We start from the raw sequence: 27766 nt of genomic DNA on the forward strand, positions 1-27766 counted from the left end.
AATTTATTATCTAAAAATATTGTTTCAATGTAATTTAATAATTTAAATTAGAATTAAAGTGAGCTTTACTGTATTTATAATTTAAATGCTTTAATTATAACATTTAAATAATGGACCCTATTTTAAGGATCTATACACACAGTCTTAAGCGCACAGTGCAGGTGAACTCAGGGCATGTCCAAATTCACTTTTGCTATTTTTGCTTTGACAGTAATTAAATATTTTTGTTTTGTAATAAGGTAACTGCAGATATGGGAAAAGGGAATTATTGCTACAATACAAAATCAGCCATCCTTCTTCTAATGCTAAATATATTTAGTGTTTATTTCGATTTTGGTTTGAAATATGACCCTGACGTTTTCTTGACAGGTTTCGTGAGAGGCACCCAACTATCTTCTCAAACATCACTTACACTGCCTTGGGGATAAATCATTTCGCGTTGAACTGTCAAAATGCGAGATCAGGGAGAATGTCATAGGGAGAATGTCACAGAGTGAAAGAGAAACGGGCTAATGCTGGAGATGTCTGAAATTGCTGCTTCCTATTTCATGGAAAGAAATGAGAGGGTTGACACGCAGAATGGAAAAAAGGTGAGAAAATTGAGTTGGAGGGGAACGTACAGCGGCGAAGCGGTCCACTTCAAATCGGTTGCTTAGGATAAAACAGGCCTCGGCATCATCCATCCTGCAGCCAATCACGACAAAAAGAGGCCATTGAAACAGGGTCAGGTTCCATAGCATAGGGAAAGAAGAGGGAAAAAGAGAGAAATACGATGAACGAATGAGAATTATGAAATTAATGTACTTGCATATTTAATTTACAGTCATCTTAAGCATAGTCAAGATAGCGTTTTTTTTAAATACTAAATAGAAAGGTTATTTAGCTAATATTATTTTATCTGCAAGCACAGTTTGGGATTTGAAGTGCACTACACGTTCTTTTTCGCTTCAGGTGGCTAGCGTTGTTTATATATTTTCTCAGCAGGTCTTACTTTGCCCTCATTAGGTCCTGGTCTTTGAGAGCAGATCCCTGCAGGTAGATGACCCTCTGAGCCCATAGCGGGATATGCAGTACCCTTCGCACCTGGACGTCCATCTCAGCGGGACACAGGATGACCACATAGTAGTCCTGAACATGATGAGCTCAATTTAGTGAAAAACGGGGTCAGACAGACTCTGCAAGCTAATGAAACCCAGATCATGCGCACATAAATAGCTTGGTGAAATTAAATTGATGTTCAGTTAATCCTAATACAAGAACTCGGCTTCTAGCGCTCTTGAAGAGGATTAACCAGCGCACAGCAGGCTGTCTGAGCTCAAATTAGCATGAACGTACATACATTTACATGTCAGAGCGTGCATATGCACACGCATACCCACCTGCAGCCTGGGGTGTGCGAAGAACTCGTTGAGAAAGTCCATGAGTAGGTCTATCTTGAGACAGCTGACACACAACACCACGTGCTTCTCGGTCTGGGCACGATAGCGGCTGTAGTTCCCTCCGGACTTCTGTCGCTCCATCCACAAGAAAGCCAACTGCTCAAACTACGGGAAATCCAAGCGAACAAAGCTTTATTAAGAGGGTTTTACGAAGAGGAATCAGACTACACATGGCTTCAGTTGGGTTTTCAGACATTTCCGTGAAATTAAATTCTCTAGGCAGACCAAACGGACTCCACAAGACCTCTGAATGTTAAGGTAGCGTGGGCTAGCCTTGGCTCCCCACACACATCAATGAGCCTTGTTTGTCCTTCCTTGCGCCATTTTTGGTAGGTACTAACTACTACATACCGGGACACCCCACAGGACTTACCGTTTTGAAGATGCTCTGAGCAATCACTAATTTGGCGTTCCTAATTTGAGTTCCTCAGACCTTTTCACTTGCCCATTTTCCAGCGTCCAATGCATGAAATTTAAGATCTCATTGTGCACTGGCAGTCTAATAAACCTCCGTTATTTTATCACTTTATTTTACATTCCTGTTACTCATGTACTTATTATAGTAAGTAGTAAAAAGTAGGTACTATCCCTGAACCTAAACCTACCTCATGTAGTTAACTTATATTACTAGTACTTTCTTGGGTCGGTATACACTGTAAGGGCATGCCAAGTGCCAAGAAAATTAATGATATAATCAGTGCTACTGATTTCACCTGTCATTGGTTTTAAAGGGATAGCTCATCTAAATAATTGTTATTTTTAAAATTAATTACTCACCATCATGTCGTGGTACTTTTGTGAAAACGTGTCCAAGACTGACACTGAAGAAATTGCCGAATAAAGTTATTTTAGTTTGCTTTGCACACAAAAAAAATATTCTTGTAGCTTAACTCCTGATGTCACATGGACTATTTTAATGACGTCCTTACTATCTTTCTGGGTCTTGAATGTGGTAGTTTCCATGCTGTCTATGGGAGGGTCAGAAAGATTTCATAAAAAATTTCTTAATTTGTGTTACAAAGATCTTACAGGTTTGTGACATTTGGAACAGGTTTAAGTACGTAATGTTTGGGTGAACTATGCCTTTAATTTTGTGGCTGATTGTATAAATGCATATGCATGTATGTATTTACAAATTATATATTTTAAAGTTTGTATGTTAACGCCTACATGAAAATAATTGGATATGTATCTTTTTTTATATATACTGCTTATGTGTGTGTGTATTTATATATACATAATGAATATATGCAAAATACACATATAAAAACTTTTATTTCGGATGTGATTAATTGCGATTAATCGCTTGACAGCGCCAATTATTATTATTATTAAGATCTGTACTTTTACTTAATACTTGATTTGTTTACTTAATTTACCACTGGTGTGTAGATATTGCTTGTGAAGTGGATCATGTCGTTTGTCTTGTAGTTTGTGTGGGTGATATTAGCAGTGAGATTCTTTTATGTGTTTCTGTGCACAATCGCTCAGACGCATGTTTAATGGGGGGGCGTAAATGTCTAACGAAAGTGTTTTGCTACCGGTATAGAGTACATAAAGGGATTCTCAGCTAAGATTCGATGTGTTTTATTGCGCATCGTGGGTAATGTCTGCTTTACAGTGGCTTCAGCGGCTTTCATGCAAAGGGTATTTGGGAATTGAGATTTGGCGCTGTTTAATTGCTACAGAAAAGCTTCGAATAAAAAAAGTCATTGCAGTGTGTGCACAGGGAGCGATTGGATACGGCGGCTGCTGTCAGTCTGCGTGTTGAGATGGCTCTCTGCGGTACAGGAGATTTCCCCTGTCAGGCCGGAAACAAACACAGCCTCGGACGTAACGCTCGAGCACCAGCTGCGTGTGGGGGGCAGCAGTAAATGTCAGTTGGTATTTGTGGATGAAAAGAGTAGGAGGGCCTCGCCGGAGCCACTGCCATTTCCTGTGTGACGGAAACATACCAGCCTCCCAAAGAGGAAGCTGGCAGGGAAGCCCTCACATCACACATGAAAGACAAGCTCGCTCTCATCTCATTCTCTCCTCAGCCTCGCGGGACGCTCGCGCTCGTGAGCGACTGCGTGCGAGGCTTGTTTTGGGGGAGCGCGTGTCAGCAATGCGAGGTATACGTTGAAACGGGATGCGAAACGTGTATCATTAAAGAGCTGTGTACATAGAGGCGCGTCTCGGCGTACGTCTGTGCGCCAGACTGTGAAAATCACCAGCTGTGACGCGTCTCATGGGGCCTTATACACAAAAGTGATTCGACTCAGTGCCTTTGTCATCATAAGCGCATAATATTTGCATAAAATGTCTGACAGTTGAAATTATGTGAAAGAACAAAGCGGAAGTACTGTTGAGGAAACTGAGTGAAGTCGAGATAAAATACTTTCTTTCATTCACCGTATGCTCTCTGTAATTGCTTCAGAGTAATTGATAAAATATATAAAATTACGCAGTTTCAAAACCTGGTGGGAATGCATAAAGTGGGACAGATTTATTGTATTAAGATAAGTTAAGGTTTGTGTAAGTGCTATATGAATTTACAATTTGATGTGAATTACTGAGTTTTGAATTTTGGAGCTTGGGGCAAAAATAGAACCAAAATTAAAAGCATCTAAAAAATTAAGATGGGGTGGCAAAATAGCTCCTTTATAAGTTTTTGTTGTCAATATAGATAGGTAACAGTGTTGTTGTCGTTATTGTTTTTTTCTCTCCAAATATCAGTACAATTGATTTTAATCTGATTTTAAAAAAGTCAATTAACAACTTCAATGTCACAATGTCAACCTGTTTTGGTTTATTTCATCAATGACGGTAATTTCAAGCAAAGCATAACCGTAATAACTCAATTAATCTGTTTTTAATGAATTGGGTGAGTGACTGATTTAGTGACCCAAAAAAAAAAACAATTGCAGAATAACTCATACTCATAATTTTATATTTTAAACATTAATCTCATTATTTATGCAATTATACATGCAGAGCAAATTCATTTATGCTACTTCTGGCTTATTAATTATGCATAACTCTGGCTGAATTAAACAGTAAATGCCTTGCAACGAAGGATTTTGTTGATGCCGACTTAATTTGATAAGTAACAGCAATATAACGTTTTATTATTCTAATTAAATGTATTGATTAAATGTAAGAGGAATATGCATTTATGCATTCATCAATTAATTATGCATTGCTTTAGCCCCTATAAAAGAAAAAAAGTGCTTTGAAATATAAAAGTTAATTTCTTCAACTGACACTAACGTAAAAGGAAGAGAGGAAAACTGACCGTCTGTATTCATTATTAAATGTTTACTCCAGTATTTCCACAGTTGCTACAAACATCAGTTGCTCCCTTGTCAATATTGGTTGGCTAAAAATATCCAAATGGGTAAACTGCTGTCTTCCATGGGCTGCACGATGGCAAAATATTGCTATGATTTTACTGCCTGGCAGCTATCGCAGATTATTGTATACACTTAGGGAATTAAGAACATGTACTAAATGTGGATGTGGCTATCAAAACATCCACGACTGTGCACATAACATGCTTACACTAAACTTGCTGATATTTAGACAAAGAGGAGGCACGGAGCGTGATATAAAACTAATCAAACAGTTCAATAAACAAGAAGTTAAAGGGGTCATATGATGTTGCTAAAAATAACTTGTGTGTTAAGCAATTTAAGGTGCAAAAAATACATTATTTTCCACATAATGCACATTTTGTCCTCTAAGCCCCACATTCTGAAACGGGTCGAATTGTACAAAGCTGATGTTTTAAGCAAGGAGTAATATGACTAGCCAGTTATGCACAGTGCTTGGCTGAATACCGTAAGTGTCTGGCGGAAATGTTCTGCCTCTTACCATAACGTGATGCTGCGACCCAGGACTATGACACCAAAACAATAAAAGCCATTACAAATGAGCCATTTGTTGCATCCAGTGGGGACATAATTACTGATTATCACGAATTTGTCGTTTCACACGTCGCATTGCATCATCTCACAAACATAACAACATGTCTGCATTCGCGATCGGGAAAACGACAAACAACAAGTATTTCGTGTCTGGAAATGTCATTGGAAGAGAGGAAAAGTCTTACCTACAATCTTGTGTAAACAATGAGTGACGTATACGCGTGAGAGATCACTTCCGGCGCTTTTCAGCACTTACGTAGACTATGCCAGAGCGCGCAAACACGTCAAGCACCGGATCATTTGGATATGTTGGTGTACAATATATATTGTACTGTTAGTTTTCTCACTCAAACCACTCATTTTGTGTCTTAGGTCATCAATGTATCGTTAAGATTTAATTTGGATTCCTTTGGACCATTATATGGCTGACAGACTACCACAGTTTGACTTAAAAACCTCAAAATTGGATCTAATGAACAAAAAAGACATCTACACCTTAGTAGCCCTTGGGGTAAGCTGATAAACTTTAAATTTTAGTTTCAAAGTGAACTATCCCACATTACCCTTCACTGCTCAAAACATAATAAGTATAGTAAGTAGCAGGTTCTTTTAATAAGAAAAACTTGTGAGTCAGAAGCGCCTGACTGCCCTGACTGAATTGCGCAAACAACATGTTTTTTCTTTGAACATTTGGGTGGTTTTCAAAAATAAACCCACTCTGTAACATAGAAAAGAGGGGCTCGTTTACAAGTCGTAATTTTTATGAAAAACATATATTTTGAAACTTTAATCTTTCCAACTTCAGGGATCTTGTACGTGGAACAAAGAGAAAAGATCATTTGAAATCGCATAATATGACCCCTTTTAATATGACCCCTTTATTAATGAGTAATTTCTACCCACAACCAGGAACTTTGTCTGGTTTTGATCCAAGAATGACAGTAGTTTTCAAACAAAACCTAGCAGATGCATTGCGCATTGGTCGAGTGAATAATTCAATTACTGACTCTAAAGTACAGTAGTGATTCGTTTCGTTCGGTTGCAATAACTATTCGGTGACATATATGTATATATACAGTACGTGTATGAAAAGTGTATTTGTCTGAGTGAGTTTTATTTACCTGTATTGGCAGAACAATAAGAGCAACACAGATCATGATGACCACCAGCAGCTGAGAGGGCCAGATCTGAGGTGTAACATCACCAAATCCCACCGTAGAAAAGGTGACAACACAGAAATACAGAGAGTCAAAGAGCGTCAAGTTGTTCCCTGCTCGTTCCAAGTGCTGAATACCACAAATACTGGAAAAGAGAGAAAAAGAGAGACGAAGAACAGCTCACATATGGTTTTGAAGACACATTTTACCCAGAAATGTCTCACTGTCATGTTGTTTCAAACCTGTCTGATGTTATTTTAAAAGCTTTCTAGGACCCAACAGATGTGGGTCATTAAAAAACATTGTATTCTTAATAAATTCTACCTGTGTCCCATGAAAAATGGACATGGTGGTGAGTAAATAATCTCTGAATAAACTATTCCTTCAAAGGCTTTTCAGGTGGACGGGTTTGCGGGGATTCGCATGTGCATGGAAAGCCAGAGGGTTTATATCATCGCCGGATGGTTTGGAGCGAGCTGCGATAAACACGAGCCAAAACACAATAACTGCGTGATGAGCCACGAGCAAAACGACGCGATGCGAACTCTGTTCGTGTGTGGGTTATCTTTCAGTGTGCGCGCGCGTATTTGCTCGGTGTTGAAAGGCCGGCTGAGTCAACACGCAGCTGTCAGCGGTGAAAAGGTCATTCATTTTTTCCCTTCTGTTTTACAAACGCACCGCTACCCAGCACCTCCCTGCTATTTACCTCACGGAAAAAGAGAACACATGCAACATGGTGTTTAATTAATCAGCACTTTAGTAACATCATCCTGTCAAGTCCTGACCAGTCGCACAGATTGTCTGCAGCATCGCTCTAGCTACCATTCTGCAATGTACAACGCAAAAAGACCTCGTTCCAAAATCAACCTCTACTTACAAATTTCTTTTTATTGCATCAAAAGCACGATTTTAATTTTATGCAACCATTTTATGCTCTCTCTCACCGACCTTTTGTACATTGCCTTTTTATGCTGTACTTTTGTAGTGTCAAAAGTAAATTATAGACAATGTGACATTTTTAATTCTTCAGGAACACAAAAGAAGATGATGTTTTAGTTTGAAAGTCATTGGTGGCAAAAAAATGTTCTGCATCCAATAAAAACAAAGAAAGTAAGTTACGTTGAAACGCGTAAGTACAATTTAAATATGTAAAATGTTCAAAAACATCAAAAAATGTACATATTTATGTCAAATATGAATAGAATACAGTTCATGTCAGTAGGATGTGTTTTTGGAAGAAATTAATACTGTATTACTGTTTTCAGCACGTTACTGAAATGTTATTTCTATTTCAGAAAATAAATCTATTTCTATGTCAGATAAATGCTACTATTTTTGAACTGCTTTACTTTATTTTAGCTGTCGCACACATTTTCAAAACACTGTCTCTTTTATTTAAGAGGCTTTACACACAAATCCAAAAATTGCACACATAAATTTCTTGTTAATTCCTGATATTCGCGAGCTACATAGAAAATCGTGGGTTTTACAACAATACGATAGAAATGAATTACATTAGCAATCCATTAATTACAATTTTTAACCTTGTCGAACTTGTAATTTGCGTCTTATTAAAGGAGTAGTTCACTTCCAGAACAAAAAAAAAAAAAAAAAACGTACAGATAATGTACTCAGTCACTTGTCATTCAAGATGTTTATGTCTTTCTTTCTTCAGTAAAGAAATTATGTTTTTTCATGATTTCTCTCCATATAATGGTCTTTTATGGTGCAACGTAGGTACAATTTACCAAATAATTAATTTAAATGTAGTACATAATAGTACAAAAAAGCCAGCTTATATAATAAAATTAAAATTAAAATGCATTTGCTTTCACTAGAGTCCCGTGTTTGGCTGGAATAGTTGACAGCCATTTGAAGCTGCATTAAAACTGCATAAAGAAAGTACAAACTCAGCACCATAGAAGTCCATTATATGGAGTACACCTGAAATGTTTTGCACAAAAAACACAAGCCTAATTTCCTAATGACTGAAGAAAGATAGACATAAACATCTAGGATGACATCTTTGGGGGTAATTTTTTGAACTACTCCTTTAATAAGTAGTAAAGTACTTGTTAGGTTTAGGTATGATTAGGGATGTAGACTATGGTCATGCAGTATATGTGCTCAATAATATTAATAAACAGCCACAATGTTATGCTAACAAGAAACTAGTTAATAGTGGGAGTTACCTTAAAGTGGAGATGAAGCAGTCAGTCACTTTAATAAAAACATATATATATATATATATATATATATATATATATATATATATATATATATATATATATATATATATATATATATATATAACAAACATGATTAATGTAACTGTTTTAAAGAAAAAAGGTTGTTTTGCAATAGCTTTTGGGCAAGGGCGCCACCATTTTACAGTACCGCGGCATGTGACGTAACAGAGTCGGCTGGCCAGTACAGTAATATAAGCATTTCTTTACTTTTTGAACGCACACTTGCTTTTAAGAGGAGGAAGATGAACTTGAAAGTACTGTTGAGTCAATAATAAGTGCAATTGCGTGTGCATTTGAGCAGAAACGGTGATGGGGACGAGTAGTAATAGGGGTTGAAGAAGTCAAATCAAATCTGCTGGTTTGGATTAAAGTGCGGAAACAATAAGCATTTACGTGAATATTCATCAAGACTGTCTGATGAAGGCGCGAAAGAAAGCTCAATTTTCGGTACTCAGCTGCTGTCCACCTGCTTTTCTGTGCATGTGTGATCTATCACAGCATTTATATTCTGGCTATATCTGCTCGCCTGGTTGCATTAATCATGTTTGTTTAGTATTTTTTAATTGATGTGGACATCACTTAATGCAAATAATGCAAATTTAACTGGCTGCCTCACTTCCATTTTAAATATCAAGCCTGCAGTAATTTTCTTACTGTCAGAAATGAACGTATTGAACGTGTTTTTCTCTCACCACGTGAAGATGAGGCAGAGCAGGGTGCTGATGAGGATGAGCACCTGGTTGAACATGGCAGAGTGCGTTCGCTGAATTGCTCTGTGCAGGTCATTCTGGAAACCACGCGAAGGACGAGAGAAACGGAGAGATAGAAGAAGGCAGGGGTGAGAGACAGCGAGACGTTTAATAACGCAACACCATTGTGCTCGTACTTATGATAGAAATCTAAAAACAATCATCCAGAGCTCTGGCAAATTCGATAACCAGCGAGCTTTCGGCAGCAGAGGACGGATACAATCAGGAGAATAAGGCATGAGGAGGAAGTGACACAGAGATGGAGAGGAAAATAAGAGCTTTGTGATGAAAGTGGATACACACTGACACAATTGCTCTGAAAGAAAGGATAGAAGATAGGCTTTATTTCTTACAATCATGTTCTCGAGAGCGTGTTTGGCCAGCCAGCAGTTCAGGAAAACAGGAATGAACAAGTTTCTGAGGGAGGGCAAAATCACCTGATTGGAAAGAAAGAGTAAATAAAACCCTTAATTTGTATTTCGAAGTGTTTTGTGCTACAGCTGCGATACAAAATACAGCAATTCAAGAGCACTGCTGCGCTGTTGATGAACCTACAGCATCGTGGAGAAAAATATACATATTTTAGTTCTTTCTGAACACATTTAAATCATATAACTTGGCAGCTTTCTATTGCATTATTGTCACTGAATGCAAACAGCTATAATTTACAGCACTTCTTTTAGTGTTATGGATAGTTATTTCACAAAAACGTATGGATTCAATACAGGAGGCCTTTATTCATCCCCTGCAGTGGTGTGAAGGATGGGTTATTTTGTATAGAAATTCTATAGAATGTATAGATTAAAAAAAAAAAAAAAAATATATATATATATATATATATATATATATATATACATATACACAGTTTTAACTATTGTTACTAATAATTTCAGAATCAAAATATATTTTAACTGTATTTAAAAAAAAAAGATGATTTTAGTTAACAACAACAAGAACACAAATTAGGCCTTTATTGAGGCAAATGTTTTAGTTAATAGTTAGGAGTGAGATTTCGATCTTAAAGTGGTCCATTAAAGTCCCATTGGCTTGTTGTACTTACAGTGATCACGAAAGGAACGGCGCTGATCATCTCCAGAACGAACGGAATGCGCAACACTTGCTCCCAAACGTTGCCCTGGAAACAAGGACACTCTTGTCAGGGTCAAGAAACGCTGTTGTTTGTGTGACCTCTCAGATTAAAGGATAAAATGCAGCTTTGATTGAGTCTGATCCGCTGAAAAAAAAACAGGGTTAAAGGTCACTCTCCTCGCCCCCCCTCGGAAATATGTTTCATTTATCGCTTGCAGTTGAGCCCGTGGATGAATTAAGGTGTTAAACGTCTTCCACGTTTCAAAAGCTGGATGTATGTTTAGGTCTCAACCTGCGTGGGTGAGGAGGCCTAGATGGTGTGGCAAGAAATCAATGCGGAAAGAGCGCGAGAGATGCAGGTTGTGGCGTCCGCGGGACAAACATGCTTCGTGTTTTCTCTACCCACTTAGTCCCTTCAAAACAGCTCAACGCAAGCTGATTGATCGTCACTGGCAAACTCTTCCTCTATCAATCTCTCTCTATCACTGCTGGAAAAAACAGGTCAAAACAGCTTACGGTGGTTACGCTTGTTTTTGTAGCTTGTTCGTTGCTCATCTAAGAAGGTCCAGCCTGAAATACAAGCTAAAACGAACCAGTCTGGACCAGGTGAAGACCAGCTTTTGAACATCTCAGAAACACGTGGACGTAGGTGCCATGGGAAGCTGGTTTTAGACGGGTAGTCCAGCAGGTTTCTACACCTTTTCTCTTCTCATTTCATTCGACCTTCTCAAATACACTTTGAGTACTGCAGATCTATTATAGTCAAGGTGAAGGAACCATCTAAAAAGTCAACGGGACACGATATTAAACATATCAGCCCTGCTCATTAATATTTATTACATGAGGTAACATATTCTGAATTGATTTGCCCCGAAAAGCAAATGTTATTAAATGAGTGATTTAATAGCATTCATGCTCACAGTCTTTTGTGTGGTGAGCTACTTTTTTAGACTCAGCAATGTAAATATCATGGTTATCTCATTATAGGTTTGGTATTACACCATGCAAGGTAAATATCACTCAGAACAGAATGTTAATGTGATTTAACAGCGCCGCGATTCTGCTAAAGTGTGCGAAACGTGTCAAGATATTATTTAATTGCATGTACTAAGAATGTAAACTGCTAGTTATGAAATAAACAACAAAAAGCCATTTTATTACATTTTGTTTTTAAATGCTGTGTGCTTAGTTGTATCTTCAAGCCTTAAAAGTATACACTTAAACTGTAACGGTAGATAATATAATGGTAATAAAATAAGCGTTAATTAATGTTAATTAATGAAATAGTTTTTATTAACACACTTAAGTATACTTATCTCAAGTCCATTATGTATTTAAAGTGCTCTATTTTCACGAACTAATTTTGTATTCCTTAATATACTAAAATATATTTTCTTTAGTACTTCTTAAGATAGCACATTTGAATACACTTGTATTAAAAGACGCGCTACAGAATATATTATGTACAAAATTAGTGCATGAAAATAGAGCACTTGGAACGGAAGTGCACTTGTTTTAGTATTATATTATATTTAAAGTAAAAAGTTTAGAGTAGCATTAATTTTTTAACATTTCAGAGACAACAGAAGTAATTACATTTCAAAATACAAAGTGGGTCAAAAAAAATGATGATAGTGTTTAGACGTTCAGAGTCAAATCAACTTATGTAAGTTATAAAAAATTATATATGTAAACTTAAGTATATTCTCTTAAAGTAGACTTTTTATTTCCTTAATAACTAAATCTAAAGTATGCTTAAATGTAGGGATTTCTATGGACGCCTGATTCCACTATTGAATAAAAAAAAAAAAAAAAACAATTATGTCACATAATTGTCTTTAATTATGTGACACAGTTATGTTTTATCTCACAATTCTGACTTTTTTTTGCAGAACTGCGTGATATAAAGTTGCATTTCTGAGAACATATCAGGTTTTTTTTAGCTCAAAATTGGAATTTATAGCTTGCAATTACAAGTTTATATCTCAAATATATATTTTAAGACGTCTATAGATTTCATTTCCACTACTGTCCTTGGATTTGGTGAAAAAATGGCTGTCGTCAATTAGCGCCTGCTGGCAGAAGGTGTAACTAACAAAGGCTTTTTCTTCTCTGAAGTTCGCTCAGAAGCAGCCGTGTTTTCTCACTAAATGAAAGTCAAGCAAAGCTCCTCAAAGCTAAAACAGCCCTGCAGCTAGCATTATAATGAACGGAAATGCTAACAGATTCAGACAGCTCTTTCCACGTATTACAGACCTCTTTAAAGCCAAGAGGGACAACAGTGTACCGGTGCTAAAACCACGGGCGCATGTGTTGTTCGACTCACCTTGTAGCTGAGGTACACCAGCAACATGGTCTCTGAAAAACTGATGAATGCAACAAGCACCTGGAGAGAGGCGAAAATAGACAAACAGAGAGACAAAAAGAGACAAAGATAAGAGAGAAGCAGAGGTTGTGTAGGAAGAAACAGCAGGGGCAGAGTGTTTCACACTGTCTGAGAATAAATGGCCAAACCGAGGGCAACACAACAATGGCAAATGTGTCTTTCAAACACAGGCGCTTTCATGTACCATGGGTTGATTTTTATTAAAGCTAACAGGTTTTTGTTACATGAGGGTCACAAATTTTTTTCCTGGAAAACTGCTTTGAAAATGTTTCATCACTTAGGTTACTTTTATTTGCAGGTTTTAAGCATTAAACAAGTTTCGATCTTAAAATTTAAAATGTGACCTCAGTCCAAATGTTACTAACAAATATAAACAAAAGATTAATCAAAAAAAAAGAAGTACAAATAAATGAATAAGTAGTAACGCTTGACCGGTATATAACATTACAACATAATTCTATCTGTTCACATTAGTTAACTGCGTTAGTTACCGTGAACTAAAAATTACAAATATTTTATATTACCATATCGTAGTTCATGTTAGTTTCAACATTTACTAATACATGATTAAAATGTATCATTTATAACTTATTAGGTTGTATGTGTTAACGTCATTTAATGGAACTGCGCTAACATGAATAATAATTTAAAATAAATTAAATAATTTAATACATTAATATTAACAAAAACGAATAATTAATAGCAACATGAGTGTGTGTTAGTGAATGAGAGAGAGGATTTATTTATTCTGACCTGAAGAGCCCAGAGTGGTAGAGGCCTGTTCACCCAAATAATGAGGGACCTGATGACAGGAAGCCATTATTACGACAAAATGAGATAAAAAAAATGAAAAGAAAATTACAAATTAGAGACGCCCAGATCAAGGAGAGTGCTCATAATTGAACAAACACACCAATTCCACAATCCAATCCGCTTACAATGGCTGGGCAATAAACAGATTCAAACCAACATTTTTCGCTACGAATGAAGAAATCAAAGCTGTGTGGTGTGTATTCTGCATTAAAGTAATGAGCACAGTGGCATCGTGTCAGACACACACCATTAAACGCTTACAGACTACCGACAGAATTTTTGATGTCTAATAAATAGCGAAAACCGAACAGCCTTGTTAAACATGTCACGGAGACGCCCGGTGCAGTGTCCTGAAGTCGATAAATCAATTCGACTGTTGGCGTGAGACAAAATGGCCTAACTGTAAACAACACCATACATTTCCAGCAAAAATGTAATCAAATCATACCCAGTTAGAGCATGTTGGATGTTTAATATATTGTTTAATTATGAAGAGTGTCTAGAGTCTAGAGTCTAAACCAATCCGATTTAGTGTTGGGCGGGGCTACCGGGCAATTAGCTGAATCTTGGAGTGTTTTTGATCCACTAGATTAACAATTATGACCATTTTGGTAGGAAATACGGTTACTACATGCACTCAATTTTTTTCTCTAATTTCTCCAGAAACTTGTATTTCATGCATTTAAATACATTGTAATTACATTGTTATTAAACTACTAATACACTAGTATATTGAAACCGCTGTTTGCATTCATCAGTAATTGCACATTTGTGATAAAGAAGTTGTACATTAGTTTGTTTAAAAAATAATATTGAATAACACAGTACAGTTACAATTAAAATCAATGTCAGTATGTTAGTAAATACATCAAAACAAGTGTACTTCTTGAAAACATGAAAAAAGGTTGTTAAAACAATTATTTACTTTTTGATTAAACACTTTTGAAACAGGACCATCTTTGGACACATTTGGACATATTTGCAGGTATGGTTTTAAAGTGCACTTATGAATGCTTAATATGAACTACAAAAAGAGACAAGCTTAAAAATTATTTTTACAAACCTGATAAACATCTTAAAAAGAGGAGATTCACAAACATTACAAATTATTTCATTGATTTCCTTCAGATCTTCTCTATCAAAATGGCCGTATGTCTGTGTTTCTGGCCCTCGGCCACCATCGTCATTTCTCATGCCAGAGTCAAGAGCCTGAATACTTACCAGTCAAAATGGCTTCTGTTGTGGGCAGAGGCATTCTGCCTGAGACAGCCAGGACTGCAGGGGAAGCAAACACACACAGATAAGAGTTTTTATGCATGGACTATCCAAAGGCACTTCAATCTTCTCCAGATTGTTCCTCCAGATCTCACTTTCCCTTCGTCCACCCACACTCTCTCTCCGAAACGACATGAACTCTTCTCTGAACTGAAAATAGATCCCACAGTTTTCACTTTTGACCATCCTTCTTCCTATCGTTCACATCTCTTTGGCGTGAGCCCCTCGATATGCTGTTCCTCTGCACTTTGGCAGAAAATACATTTTTTCATTTACACTCAGAAATGCAACAGACTTTGACCTGTCTCTCTATTTCTTTGCCTATACTTGTCATCCTTCTTCGCACTTCTAGTGAGAGTTGGTGATTTCCAGTGACATGAGTGAAAATCACAGCAGGTGATGTGACCAAGTTCAATTTTATGCTAATGAGCAGTGATGTAAGGCAGCAACTACCAATGGAAGTGCAGACAGTCATTCAACTGGTGCAGTGAGCAGAAACACCTTCCACCAGTACATTGAGTTAGTCAACTCAAGCAATTAAACGTTATCTACAGTATATATAAAGATTCGTTCAAACTGACAGCTGGTCACTAGAGATCATCAATCTGTGCTTCTTGAAGGTGTTTCCTCTTGACTGCTGTATTCAAATCTATTGAAGAAATATGGTCACTCTTCAGCTCTATTCCAACTTTTCTGGATCACAAACAAACAGTTGCTGTTCCTTACTAAACACATTCAACTCTTGTTAAGTTTGACGTTAGCATGTTGCTTCGAACACACAAATATTATGTGAAACGATTAATATTACATTTGATTATGCAAGTGATACTTAAATATTACTTTTCAGTACTCAAGTAAGCTTTAGCATGTTGCTTTGGTAAGCCGATTCAAACTTAGTTTTGGCCTGATTTTGTTTGAAATTCTGCCATTTTACGTAGTTAAGGCCTAGAAAAGTACGAAAGACATCATCAGAATAGTCCATCTGCCATCAGTGGTTCAACCATAACGTTATGAAGAAAATACTTTTTTTACGCAAAGAAATCAAAAATAATTACTTTATTCAACAATTCAGCACCATAATGCAGAGTATCCACATAGCACATAGTCTTCATGGCAGACGGATTATTTTGACAATGTCTTTAATACTTTTCTGGACATGTTTGGCAGTAATGGACAGCCATGGTTTTCACCCAATATCTACCTACAGATAAGCAATAGACATTTTTGTGATATTGAGGTGATTTATCAGTCCTTCTCCCTCAAATTCTTTCTCATTCCCGCTAAAATTAAGATATTTCTTCATGCTTCTGGCCACAACTTTAATATTTTGTCCTACTCTTGCCTGCAAGATCCTGCTTTCTTCAGCTGCACATGCATCTTATATGCTCATTGCCATGTGGCTTCTCACCAGTCTCTCTCTTCCCGGGGGTCATCTAGCAGGACTCGTACGATGTAGAGCAGGCAGCTCAGAACCTTCAGGAAGAAGTTGAAGAGTCTCACTCTCAAACCTGCAGAAAAGAGCGTGAGGCCGTCACCAATCGGCGTTACAAAGAGCTTCACAAACAACAGAAACACGAAGCCGAGTACTCACGGACAGGACATGACAGCTAGAGGACAGCACATCAAACGCGCAGAAACAAATACAAGACCAACCAATTACCCAGCACCAGCTCCACAGAGCCACTCACAGGGGTCAACAGCACTCCACGTCAAAGCAAAAACAAACTACCACCTCACAGGACAAGGAAAGCCACAATTAGAGCCACCCCTCGGCCTGGGCGAGAACTCACTGGATCTTTGGTTTTTGATGAAGAACAGCTTCAGGCGTTCCTTGAAAGTGTTTTCATTCACATAGAACTCTACCTGCACTCTAAAAGGAATGATGATGTTTGGTTGGAGATAAACAAGAGATGGAGAGGAAGGGGGAAGGACAGATGATGACATGTGTGAGAGAGGAGGCAAGAAAGTTAGACTTATTGCCATTGCGGTAATATAAAAAGCAATCAATTGAGAGCTACAAAGCGCTGTTGCTATATTAAAGTCTAATAGCTTTAAAAGGAAATGATGTTGCCTTTTGGGAACAAGGCAGCCGTGGTTGACCTTGCTATCTGCACTGACTTAATACAGAATTATAAATGACTGGCACAACGAGGGGTAACGTAACTGGAGGAACCGTAACTCTAGTGCTTTTTCATTTCGCTCCACAGTCTGCAACAAACAAGAGATCTGGAACAGGGAGAGGATGGGAGATATTCCATCTCATGTTCGACCCCATGCCCGTCCAGCATCTGCAACGGCAAGATGCCAATCACCACGGGCAATCTTTTCGAAACCCAAATGGAAATGTGCTTTCTTGCAGTTACAAATGTTTACTAGATGGTTTAAAAGCAGAAATGGAAAGTTTCTTTTTTGATAAAAGCACTTAAACAGATTAGTCAGTAAAAATGTTTGTTTTTTGAGTTCTGGAAATGTACAAATCAGGGCACTCTTAAGGGTGCGAGGCATTAGTGTCGCACATGTAAGCATTTGAAACACCCTGGATGAATATAAATGAGGACATTTCTTGGATTTGAATAAGACCCTAATAAGTGATATATTGTTGATTTGAATCATCAGTTTGGTTGAGATTGAAATTCCAGCGTTGTTTTGTCATTAACTGAGGATGCAAACATAATTAGAACCAACATCAGATTGCTATATAACATTTTGGTTTGCATATTTGTTAGACACTTTTATCCAAAACAAACTGCAGTAAATTTAAGGTATACATTTGGAAATTGAACCCTCGTCTCATAATTGAACATATATATTGTTTTCAATCATATGAACGGTTCAAAGACCTGGAGGGCAAAACAAGCATAAGCATAAGTGCAGCACAAGCATGTCGATTTCACAGCCGCAAATATTAAGATCGTTCCTCAAAACAAAACAATCAGTATTTGAACAAAAAGCATGTTTTGGCCATTTGCAATCCATATTAAGCACCCTCGTCAATATTTCATTAAACAGCACACCAAAATGTTGCAGAAACACTTAAAGCCTCTTAATATATTTAACAGTAATATTAAAATGTAAAAATTAGTAACCTTTGTATTAATGATGCGTAGTTTACATAGGAAAGCAAATGAGGCCGGAATGTGAACACAGTCTGCTTAGGTCTGCTCTTTAACAGACATCTTGCAGACGTACGTGTGCTTTCATGGAACGTGAAATTACCCATTATGCTTTGCGTGTACACGCAGGAAGGATGCTTCAAACTTCTTGTATACAGAAATACTAGGACAGATAACATCCTTTAGCTGAAGAAAAGTAACTGTTCACAAAGACCTGCCCTTGCTGTTGCCATGAACGACAAACAATGCAACTCTCACACTACATGTGTGTTCTCACACGGTGTAAAATACATCGCAAAGAGAAAACTGAGCACACACCGACAGGAAAGGTTATTTCTGATATTAAACGTCTCATGTCTCTCAGCTTTTAACCTGTCATTTTTATATCAATTCAGAATACAAATACAGTTTTGTGGCTCTTTAATGTGTCGTGACAGATCATCTGTTCTTATTTATTTAAATCAACATCAGAAAGTACTTTCTTTCACATCATATTAAGTTTAAGTCCACCGAAGTTCATCTACTCTTCTATCTGATTTGTGGTTAAGGCGAGAACGGACACAGCGACGGATACTGTGCGTGCTATTTACATATTTTCCGAGCCAACAATTTAACGTGAAAATTATGAAAATGTTTTTAAAAAGCACGCTGCTGTAGTTTCATTACTTGAGAGTGTCGCAGTGATGGTCTTTTTGCTGTAAAGGACCTGCATCGAAAACAGATGAGCGCACATCTGCATAAACAGAAGTTCACATGATTTTGTGCACAGAATGATAAAAACACATTTTAACAGATTATTTTATTATTCAACACAGAGTATTTAACTTCAGCGCTGAAATCCATACATCCAGTGCCAAATGATTAGCTGTTTCATCATGATCACTCCCACTGCTTTGTCTTCAAATGCGGCTGAAATAAACGTATTGACATTCTTATGGAATTATGATATTTTGTAATTATTATTTAAATCTCATTTTTAAATTGTGTGTCATGAATAAACATCTCGGGAAATTATGATGTTTCAAATCAGAATATGACTTTTTTTTTTTTTAAGAAATTAAGGCCTGAAATCATAGCATAACTTATGAATTAAATTATGATATTATTATTATTTAATATATAAATTAGTATTATATATATTATTGTTTTTTATGTAAGCGATAATCAATGGCTAGGCGTGCATTAAAGGAATTTAAATGCAGGACGTGGAGGCTAAGAACCGCACAATGTGAAGCGAAGGGTGGTTGCCTCCGTGAAGTGCATTTAACGCACGGCTAGCGGTTGATTATCCCGTTTATGACATTATGTAAACTAGATTTTAATAGGCCTAAAACCCCAGATGCTTTGATTATATATTATATGCTTTGATTTCACATGATTATAGACAGTGCACTTCCATATCTCAAGCATGCGCCATGATTGGTCAGATCACCTGTCAGTCAAGTTCTCACAGTTTTTATTTTAGTTGTGATTAACCAGAGGTAAAATAGATGCAGGCACAACAGAGCTTTTTTTCTGTATTGTGATGTACTTCTGAGTGAAACCGATTATTGATATGGACATGGTTCAGTCAATTTGTAGTTTAATGAATGGAGGCAAAGAGAGCTTAGGCCATAGAATATCATTTAGGCCAGAGAATAACATCCTCGATTGAGTTTTTATAAGCCGCTTTTCTACTATCGGGCTCCATTCCACACTTATTCGGGTACAGTTACGGTTTCGATTTCCACTGATAATGGATTCAATTCAAATGAATCAGTCGTTGCCATGGTTCCACAAATGTTTAGACCTGATATGAGGCGTAAATAACACCAAGTTATGGAGGATGATCATAAACTTCTTTAAATTTTATTACTAAATTGTGTTTACAAGTCAAAATAAAAGGCTGGTTTAAATTGAAGAAATTGTGACAAAAATGTATTACTGCTATATACTAAAACAATTCTCAAAGCACTAATAAACATTTTTTTTGTGGTGATATCACACAGCCAAGGTATTTATTTCAGTTATGTATGCAGTTCTAAATACATATAAAGCTGTGTATACTGTATCAAATATTTTGCTTTAAAATGTTTTGTTTTAAATGAATTTAATTATATTTTAAAAGAATGATCACACAGTTAAAGTTGTATTAATTAATTTCTCTTGAGTGAAAGATATTTTAAATGTTTATGATATTTCGTTTTAATAACTACTTTTAATCGTATTTATCCTTGTTTCAATTTAATTTAAAATAATTAAATAAAATAATTTTTCGTATTTTCGTTCTTTGTAACTTAATCAATGCAACATACTGGAAACAACAGATATTTCAAATATCGATGCTAAAAGGTTGTGATTGATTTTTTAAATGTTTATGCCACTAAGCTTCCTTTCAGATTGACAGTTCATTTCTACACCACGAAACACAATATATAAAGTCAATATAATCACCTGTGGTAACTGCCATCAGGCAACAGTAGCTGTCTTCACACATTAAGCTGTAAATAACAGTTACGCTCATTTAAAGGTCACTCATGGGAGAATGTCACATACATTGAGTTTGTTGTTCTCCAGCACGTTTCCAGTCCCTTTCGCTCTGTTTTAATCACTTTTCCTCAGCTCAATCTACCCAGGGACTCATAAAGATGCATTAGCTACAGACCAGATCAGTGCGAGCCGGATCACTCCGGTCTTTTAAAGACTTCCCCACAGATCTCTGGAGCCAGCCTCATTACCACAGAGCTCTGCGTAATTGGACGGAAACACAGAGGGACACATAATATCCGGTGAGTCATGTCGTAACAATGGGAATAAAGGACGGGGAGAGAACACGGCCCAAGAACATGTGTGATCAGTCTGTCTCTCCGTCTCATACGTCAGGGAAACGCGATAATGCTAATTCACAGTCCGTAAGGGGTCCCGGACCCCACGTGGAGGTCGACCCGAACGTATCCTTCCCTCACAGCCGGAACCCCGCCAGACCATGCTGGGTGTTGCTATGGCGACAGAGATCACCTTTGGGATTCCTAACACACACATCTAGTTGTAATAATCAAGTTTTGTGGGCGTGGAGGACCTGATTCATTCCCAGCTCCTTGAGAATAATGGCCTGTGCACATATTCTTACCTAGGGTGCTATGATTGCACCTCCGGTGAGAAATCCAGCATCACATCAAAAAGTGTGTGTCAAAAAAAAGAAGAAGAAGCAAATATCATCATTCTGCCGCTCTGATGGTCACCTATACCATACTTTTTATTTGTGTGTGTGTGTGTGTGTGTGTGTGTTATCGAGGTAAGCATGTAACCAGAGAAAAAGACTACAGTATATGCAATCTATACAATTTAAAAAATGTTTAAATGGCATTATATTATTTTTGCTCTCTCACTACACACACATACATCTCATATATAAATAATAAGTTATATTACATACATTACATTCATTTATTTTCAAGCAGTTTCTTTTGAAATGTTCATAAAGATTATTATTTTTTTTTTTTTACAGATTTTGTTTTTCATTCAGTTAAACTAAATTCAGCTTTTATATTCAGTTCAAGTTCAGTAAAGTTTTTCCCCCCTTAGTTATCATCTATATCGTTTCAAGCAATTCTTTTTTAGTGGTTTGATTATTGAACTATAATAACCCTGACTGAGACATTTTTTTCATTACCACAATGCATCAGATTGTTAATACGGGTTACATCAAACATAGTGAAATCATAATATAAGTAAAATCATATTTTTATTATTTTAGATTTTCTTTTCTCAATGACATCAACAATGAAAACAGTTTTTCATGTCCTTTTCTTCAGGCACTTCTTTCTTTGGTGTACACATGCTGACCATTAAAGCCATAATGTATTCATTGCTAATTAGCTCTTAAAAGTAATTGGACCCGAGACCAGAGAAAGCGCAGCAACATTGAATAAGCCTTTTAATGAACCAGTGATCCAATGGCTAATATAAGGTGACAGAAGCTTCATTAAATATACATCAAATCATCTAGCATTTATTGCCATTTCTCTAACAGACCATCCAGCAGGAACAACACATAATATAGAAATGAGCAACACAGTCTCATGAACAATTCGAATGCATTTTACGAGGTGGCTAATCCGTACGAATTTGTACGACCTCATTTGTGCGATTTTGTACGATTTGTCTAGACCCCAGTGACGGGTGGGTTTTTTAGGGCGGGGTTAGGTGTAGGTCGTTCGTACAAATTTATACGAATTGTTCTGACACAAACTGTTCACTCTTTAAACAACTCAACTCAAACCTGATCTAAAGTCTAAAGTCAATGTCGCATTTTATTTTACCGATGGCAGATGGACTATTCTGACGATATCTTTCATACTCTTCTGCACCTTGACAGTGTTCATTACTTGGCACACACACACACACACTAAGTCCTTTAACACTATCTGACACAGCTGCGTTTAAAATTTAACTGGAAGTTAAGTGCTGGGCGTCCGGTCAGAGGAGAACTGACCCCAACTGAGTCTGGTTTCTCCCAAGGTTTTTTTTTTCTCCATTCTGTATGGATGGGGTTTTGTTTCTTAACTTCTAGTGATTATCGTCGAATTGATTACAGAGACCGTCTCTGCATTTAATAACAAATTGTTCACTCTCGTCATTATACATCCCTGTCGTTGTGTTCTTCTACCTTATACTGTACAGTGCTTTGATGCAACCTGTGTTGTTAAAAGCGTCGTTGTGTTCTTCTACCTTATACTGTACAGTGCTTTGATGCAACCTGTGTTGTTAAAAGCGCTATATAAATAAAAATGATTGATTGATTGATTGATTGGCAGTCAATGGGACTGTCACAAGCCTGCTGGTTTTCGTCCAAAATATCTAAAATTGTATTTTGAAGATAAGCAAAGCTTTTAGGGTTTTGGAACGACATGGAGGTAAGCGATTAAGAAAAAAAATGGGGCGGAGTAACCCTTTAACAGTTAGTTAATAGTGAGATTGGTTATAGTAAAAAAAAACCCTCTTAAGTTCAACTAACGTAAATTTAAACTACTAGTTTCTCAAATCTTCAAAAGGTATTCTAGAGGTATTTAGAGTTTTTATTTGCCCTGAGGCAGTAAATCGCAAGTAAAGGATTCATTTCCTAATGCCATATGATAAAAGGGTTTCTGCTTTTTGTCGTTATATTAATAGACAGAATGGCAAACGGTGACAGGCAACAGCTGAAGAGAAAGGGAGAAGCCAGGGAAAAGACAGCTCAACTCTTGACTTATACATCAGTATATAGATTTAAATACGTTCTGTTGCACGTCAGTCTATCACTGTAGCACCATCGATTTTACGCACTGTTATATTTCATGTAAAAACGAACTGTAGTCCGTCACGTCTAAGTAGGAAACAATATATCTCTGAAAGTTGTTTGTAATTATTATACTCTAGTTGTAGATTATTATTGCCCTGGAATAGAACTTAATGATAATTTAATGGGACAAACCCAAAAAAGAACCGCTTGCCATTAAAAACCCACGTAACCAAAAGGCAAATGATACAAATCTATATGAATTGAATGTTTGACTTGTGAAGAGATACGATTCCTTTATTTGATTAACATTTTTGGTTAGTCTTTTTTTAGTAGAATGTCTAAAGTGGACTATCAAAATAAAGAGTAACCAAAAATCTGTATTTTGAGGATTTACCAAAGCCGCAAGGGTTTGGGACTGCATGAGGGTTGAGAGGCCAAGATGGCAAACTTTTCATTCCCTTTAACAAATTTTACTCCAGTATTTATGTGGTTGACACTCACAATCTGTAGGTGATTTGATGCTGATCCATGTAGAAATCATCATCGTTAGCATACAGTATGTGCAGTTTTGCATATCTTAAAGCTTTAAGAGTGCTTCTCGTTTGAAAATTCTTCTAGAAACTGGAACATCATGCATGTCATGCAATCATAAAATCATCCACCCACTTGCTCGAGTAGATAGATGATGCACTTGGACCTTGATTACAGATTTTTTTTGTTCAATCATGTTATGCAACTGTCATAAACACTTAGAATCACTACAAGACTCACGGCATCTACAACCTAAACCTTACTCTTCATCAAAGAGTTTGGTTACATCATTCTCACCTTCTTCTCAAAACTACACCATAAGATATGTTGTAATTAATATTCCTCCTGTCAAGACATAAAATCTTCCATTTTATGTAAGGCTTCTGCAGTATTTCACCATCCATCTACTCATTCATTCATGTTTGCTTTCTATATCTTTCTCCATCGGTCCTCCAAAAAATTCCCTTTGTGAAAAAAAAAATCAAGATGTACAGAATATGTACTTTAAATGTAATTAGTAGAACCTAAGAGTGCTTTTTGACACATTTAGTAACTTAATGAAATTTTTTCATAATTATGTATATTTTCTACAGACTACAGAATAAAGATGTTGGGCAGAATTTCCAAGCAGTTTTTTCTCCATGCACAAAAAGTGGATGGTAATATATGTTTCCAAGCTCCAAAGGGCACAAAGTATTTTAAATTATCATCCACTTTATGTATGTATTTAAAATAAAATGGCTATTCTGTTTAACGTCTGTTTTTGAGATAAGATTATAAAATGAATTCGATATGCCTTGAGTATTAACTGTTCCTTTAAAGCTTCCCACGGTCTTGCTCAGTCTCACAGCAGGCTGGCATAAAGCTCACCCAAGTCAATCGTTCCCTGTGTCATTTTCATATGCTATTTTATATGCTTTTTTTCTTATGGAAAACTCTTTTCCACTTGAGGGAGTGACAGCATGGAGCAAGTAAAGTTTAAACATCACCACATGAAAGGAGCCGAGCACTGGGTTTGATAACACCGTTGACTAGTTAGCTAAAGGAAAGGGAAAAACATTGAAAACTCACAAAAGCCTTTCAGCTCTACAGAGAAGCAAACACACTATCCCATACAGCTCCCTTGGGGAGAACGCTGGGAATGCTGACAATAGAGTTGCTTTCTCAAAAAGCCAATTACACAAAAATAACACACAAAAATTACTTTTTTTTTACTATATTTAACTAGTAAATATACTGTAACCCCTATAATGAAGTGTCCGTGGTTTCTCAGAAAATGAGAGGAGTGGGACTTCTTAATAACGCTGTAAAAAATAATTAGTTATTTTTGTTTGTCTATTGCACACTCCCAATCCCTTGCCACTTAAAAGGAACATCTATCTATCTATCTATCTATCTATCTATCTATCTATCTATCTATCTATCTATCTATCTATCTATCTATCTATCTATCGACTGCTCCTCTAATCTCAGGGAGTTCTGCACAGACTACTCAAAGCTGGAAGATGGCTCGGTACCCACTTTATTTGGACCAGAGGCTCTACTGAATAACAACCTGTAAGTGTGATAAATAATAGATGCTTGCATTTGCATCTAGCGTTAAGAATACAGGACTATAACAAAACGTTCCCTATGCACTTATGCAGTAGATCACTCAAAACAGAACGGGCCATCTGACCAATCAGAGCAGAGCGGGCTCACGGAAAATATTTAGATTTAGAGTCTGTTTAGAACTTTTTGAAAACAAGGAAGTTTTTCATCTTGCATGCATTTAAAACTATTGTAGAAGACTCCAAGATCAGGAGCCTTAAAAATGGCATAATAGGGGCACTTTATAGATATTGTATTTATTTACCTACATGTCATGGGACCATTAACCATGAGACTTCTTAAAATCTTGTTAATACTTCTATATATACTTAAAATGTGATTTAAGGTCAAAATTGTTGAGCTGGGAACCTCTGCCTCATTATAAAAACATTGTGTATATATTGTATAATATTGGTGTGACAGATTTCTGTAATAAAAGATGAGCTTGTCAAAAGTCTACAAAGATTTATGAAGTGACCTTCACTACCCAACATTTGATCAATTATATGACTAGGAGTCATTTGTTATATTGTGATAGTAGCATTCAGTCCAATTAATATGATGGATTTGTGTCTTAAGGAAGAGGAATGAGACACAGACAAAGACCATTAAATGACAGATTAAATAACAAAAACAGATATTCCATAGGACAGTCTATAATCTATACATAATCTGGCCTTCATACATCACTCAAATGCTGCTTTACTCATGCAAATTTAAACTCTATTGACAGCATGCATCCAAGACGGCTAATATTTCTATCCCTCTGGTTCTTTTTTGTAATCATAAAGAACATTTTGATTTCTAATTGAGTGTCAATTCCAGCCGTCTCTATTAAAGAGACGACTAATTCCAGCGTGCCACACAGTGACTCCACAATGAACTCCAGCACAATACATGCTGATGAAAATCTGAAAGGAGTGTTTTCCCTGAGTGATAAGATACAGGAAAACACACATACTCGTGAAGGACATGCAGACAAAAGCAGAACTCTAATAATACAGGAAAAATGACATTCATAGAGGCAGAAAGATGTTCTCTCTCAACCACGACAGAAAGCAAGAAATTGCACACCTCCCTGGCGCTGCATCTAAAGAAAGGTTTGTGAGTAGTCTACTTCATCCAGCCGAAAGCAGGTTGAGGCAGCCTGAACCTGACCTACTCTAAACAATGATTTTTCAACAAATGTTGAGAGGGACATTTAAGCGGAGAAGCTTTTTGAGCCTTTCCAGCTCATCAAGGAAACACATTTCCCATATTCTGTTAAAGAATGTTCTCAGTTCCCTACCTGAGAATGAGCTTATTTGATGGATATTCCTCTGAGAGGTTGTGAAAATAAAAAAACAACAACTTCAAAATAGCATCTTTCTGACAGTAGTTGTATATCAGTAACAATGGTGGTGGTTCAGATCAGAAATGTGTGCATCTGTAACAGCTGTGTGCGAGACAAACATAAGCATGTCCGCCACTCACTAGAGGGAAGAATAACATTTAATGTAGTGAACTGAAATCTAACAGAGAACTTTATACTTGGAAAAAAAGTGGCAGCTGTGGTTGCCGGAATTCTACTGTAAAAAACACGGTAACCACCAAAAAGCAGGTGGTGGTGAGAAAGTCATATGATGAAAGTCCATCACAAGCAGCTTTTAAAGAGTAACATATATAGATATAGCTTTACCATATAACATATATATATAGGTTCATTCACAGCATTAAACATTAAACATGGTGAGACTCACTAAACTAAAATATGTAATAAATATTAATTTAACAACATTAGATGTAACATAAAACCCTAGTAAAGATAACTGATAAGAACAAATGTTGAGAGGGACATTTAAGCGGAGAAGCTTTTTGAGCCTTTCCAGCTCATCAAGGAAACACATTTCCCATATTCTGTTAAAGAATGTTCTCAGTTCCCTACCTGAGAATGAGCTTATTTGATGGATATTCCTCTGAGAGGTTGTGAAAAATAAAAACAACAACTTCAAAATAGCATCTTTCTGACAGTAGTTGTATATCAGTAACAATGGTGGTGGTTCAGATCAGAAATGTGTGCATCTGTAACAGCTGTGTCTAGAGACAAACATAAGCATGTCCGCCACTCACTAGAGGGAAGAATAACATTTAATGTAGTGAACTGAAATCTAACAGAGAACTTTATACTTGGAAAAAAAGTGGCAGCTGTGGTTGCCGGAATTCTACTG

The 27766-nt window shown here is 36.7% G+C and overlaps 1 protein-coding gene across 6 annotated transcripts in view; it reads right to left on the minus strand.

The window, feature by feature from the left end:
* The window catches only part of LOC122342162 (potassium channel subfamily T member 2), a 63601-nt gene that overhangs the window by 22026 nt on the left and 13809 nt on the right, over positions 1–27766 (minus strand). For all 6 annotated transcript variants that reach the window (XM_043235975.1, XM_043235973.1, XM_043235969.1 and 3 more), the window contains exons 2-13: positions 16856–16935; positions 16474–16573; positions 15012–15065; positions 13731–13779; positions 12918–12977; positions 10563–10637; positions 9856–9939; positions 9446–9540; positions 6469–6649; positions 1380–1544; positions 992–1128; positions 621–684 (exon numbers count right to left, since the gene is read on the minus strand). In XM_043235975.1, coding sequence (XP_043091910.1) covers positions 621–684; positions 992–1128; positions 1380–1544; positions 6469–6649; positions 9446–9540; positions 9856–9939; positions 10563–10637; positions 12918–12977; positions 13731–13779; positions 15012–15065; positions 16474–16573; positions 16856–16935 — 1144 coding nt within the window. The remainder of the gene's footprint in view (positions 1–620; positions 685–991; positions 1129–1379; positions 1545–6468; positions 6650–9445; positions 9541–9855; positions 9940–10562; positions 10638–12917; positions 12978–13730; positions 13780–15011; positions 15066–16473; positions 16574–16855; positions 16936–27766) is intronic.

Source organism: Puntigrus tetrazona, chromosome 3 (genome assembly GCF_018831695.1).
Source record: "Puntigrus tetrazona isolate hp1 chromosome 3, ASM1883169v1, whole genome shotgun sequence".
Lineage (NCBI taxonomy): Eukaryota > Metazoa > Chordata > Actinopteri > Cypriniformes > Cyprinidae > Puntigrus > Puntigrus tetrazona.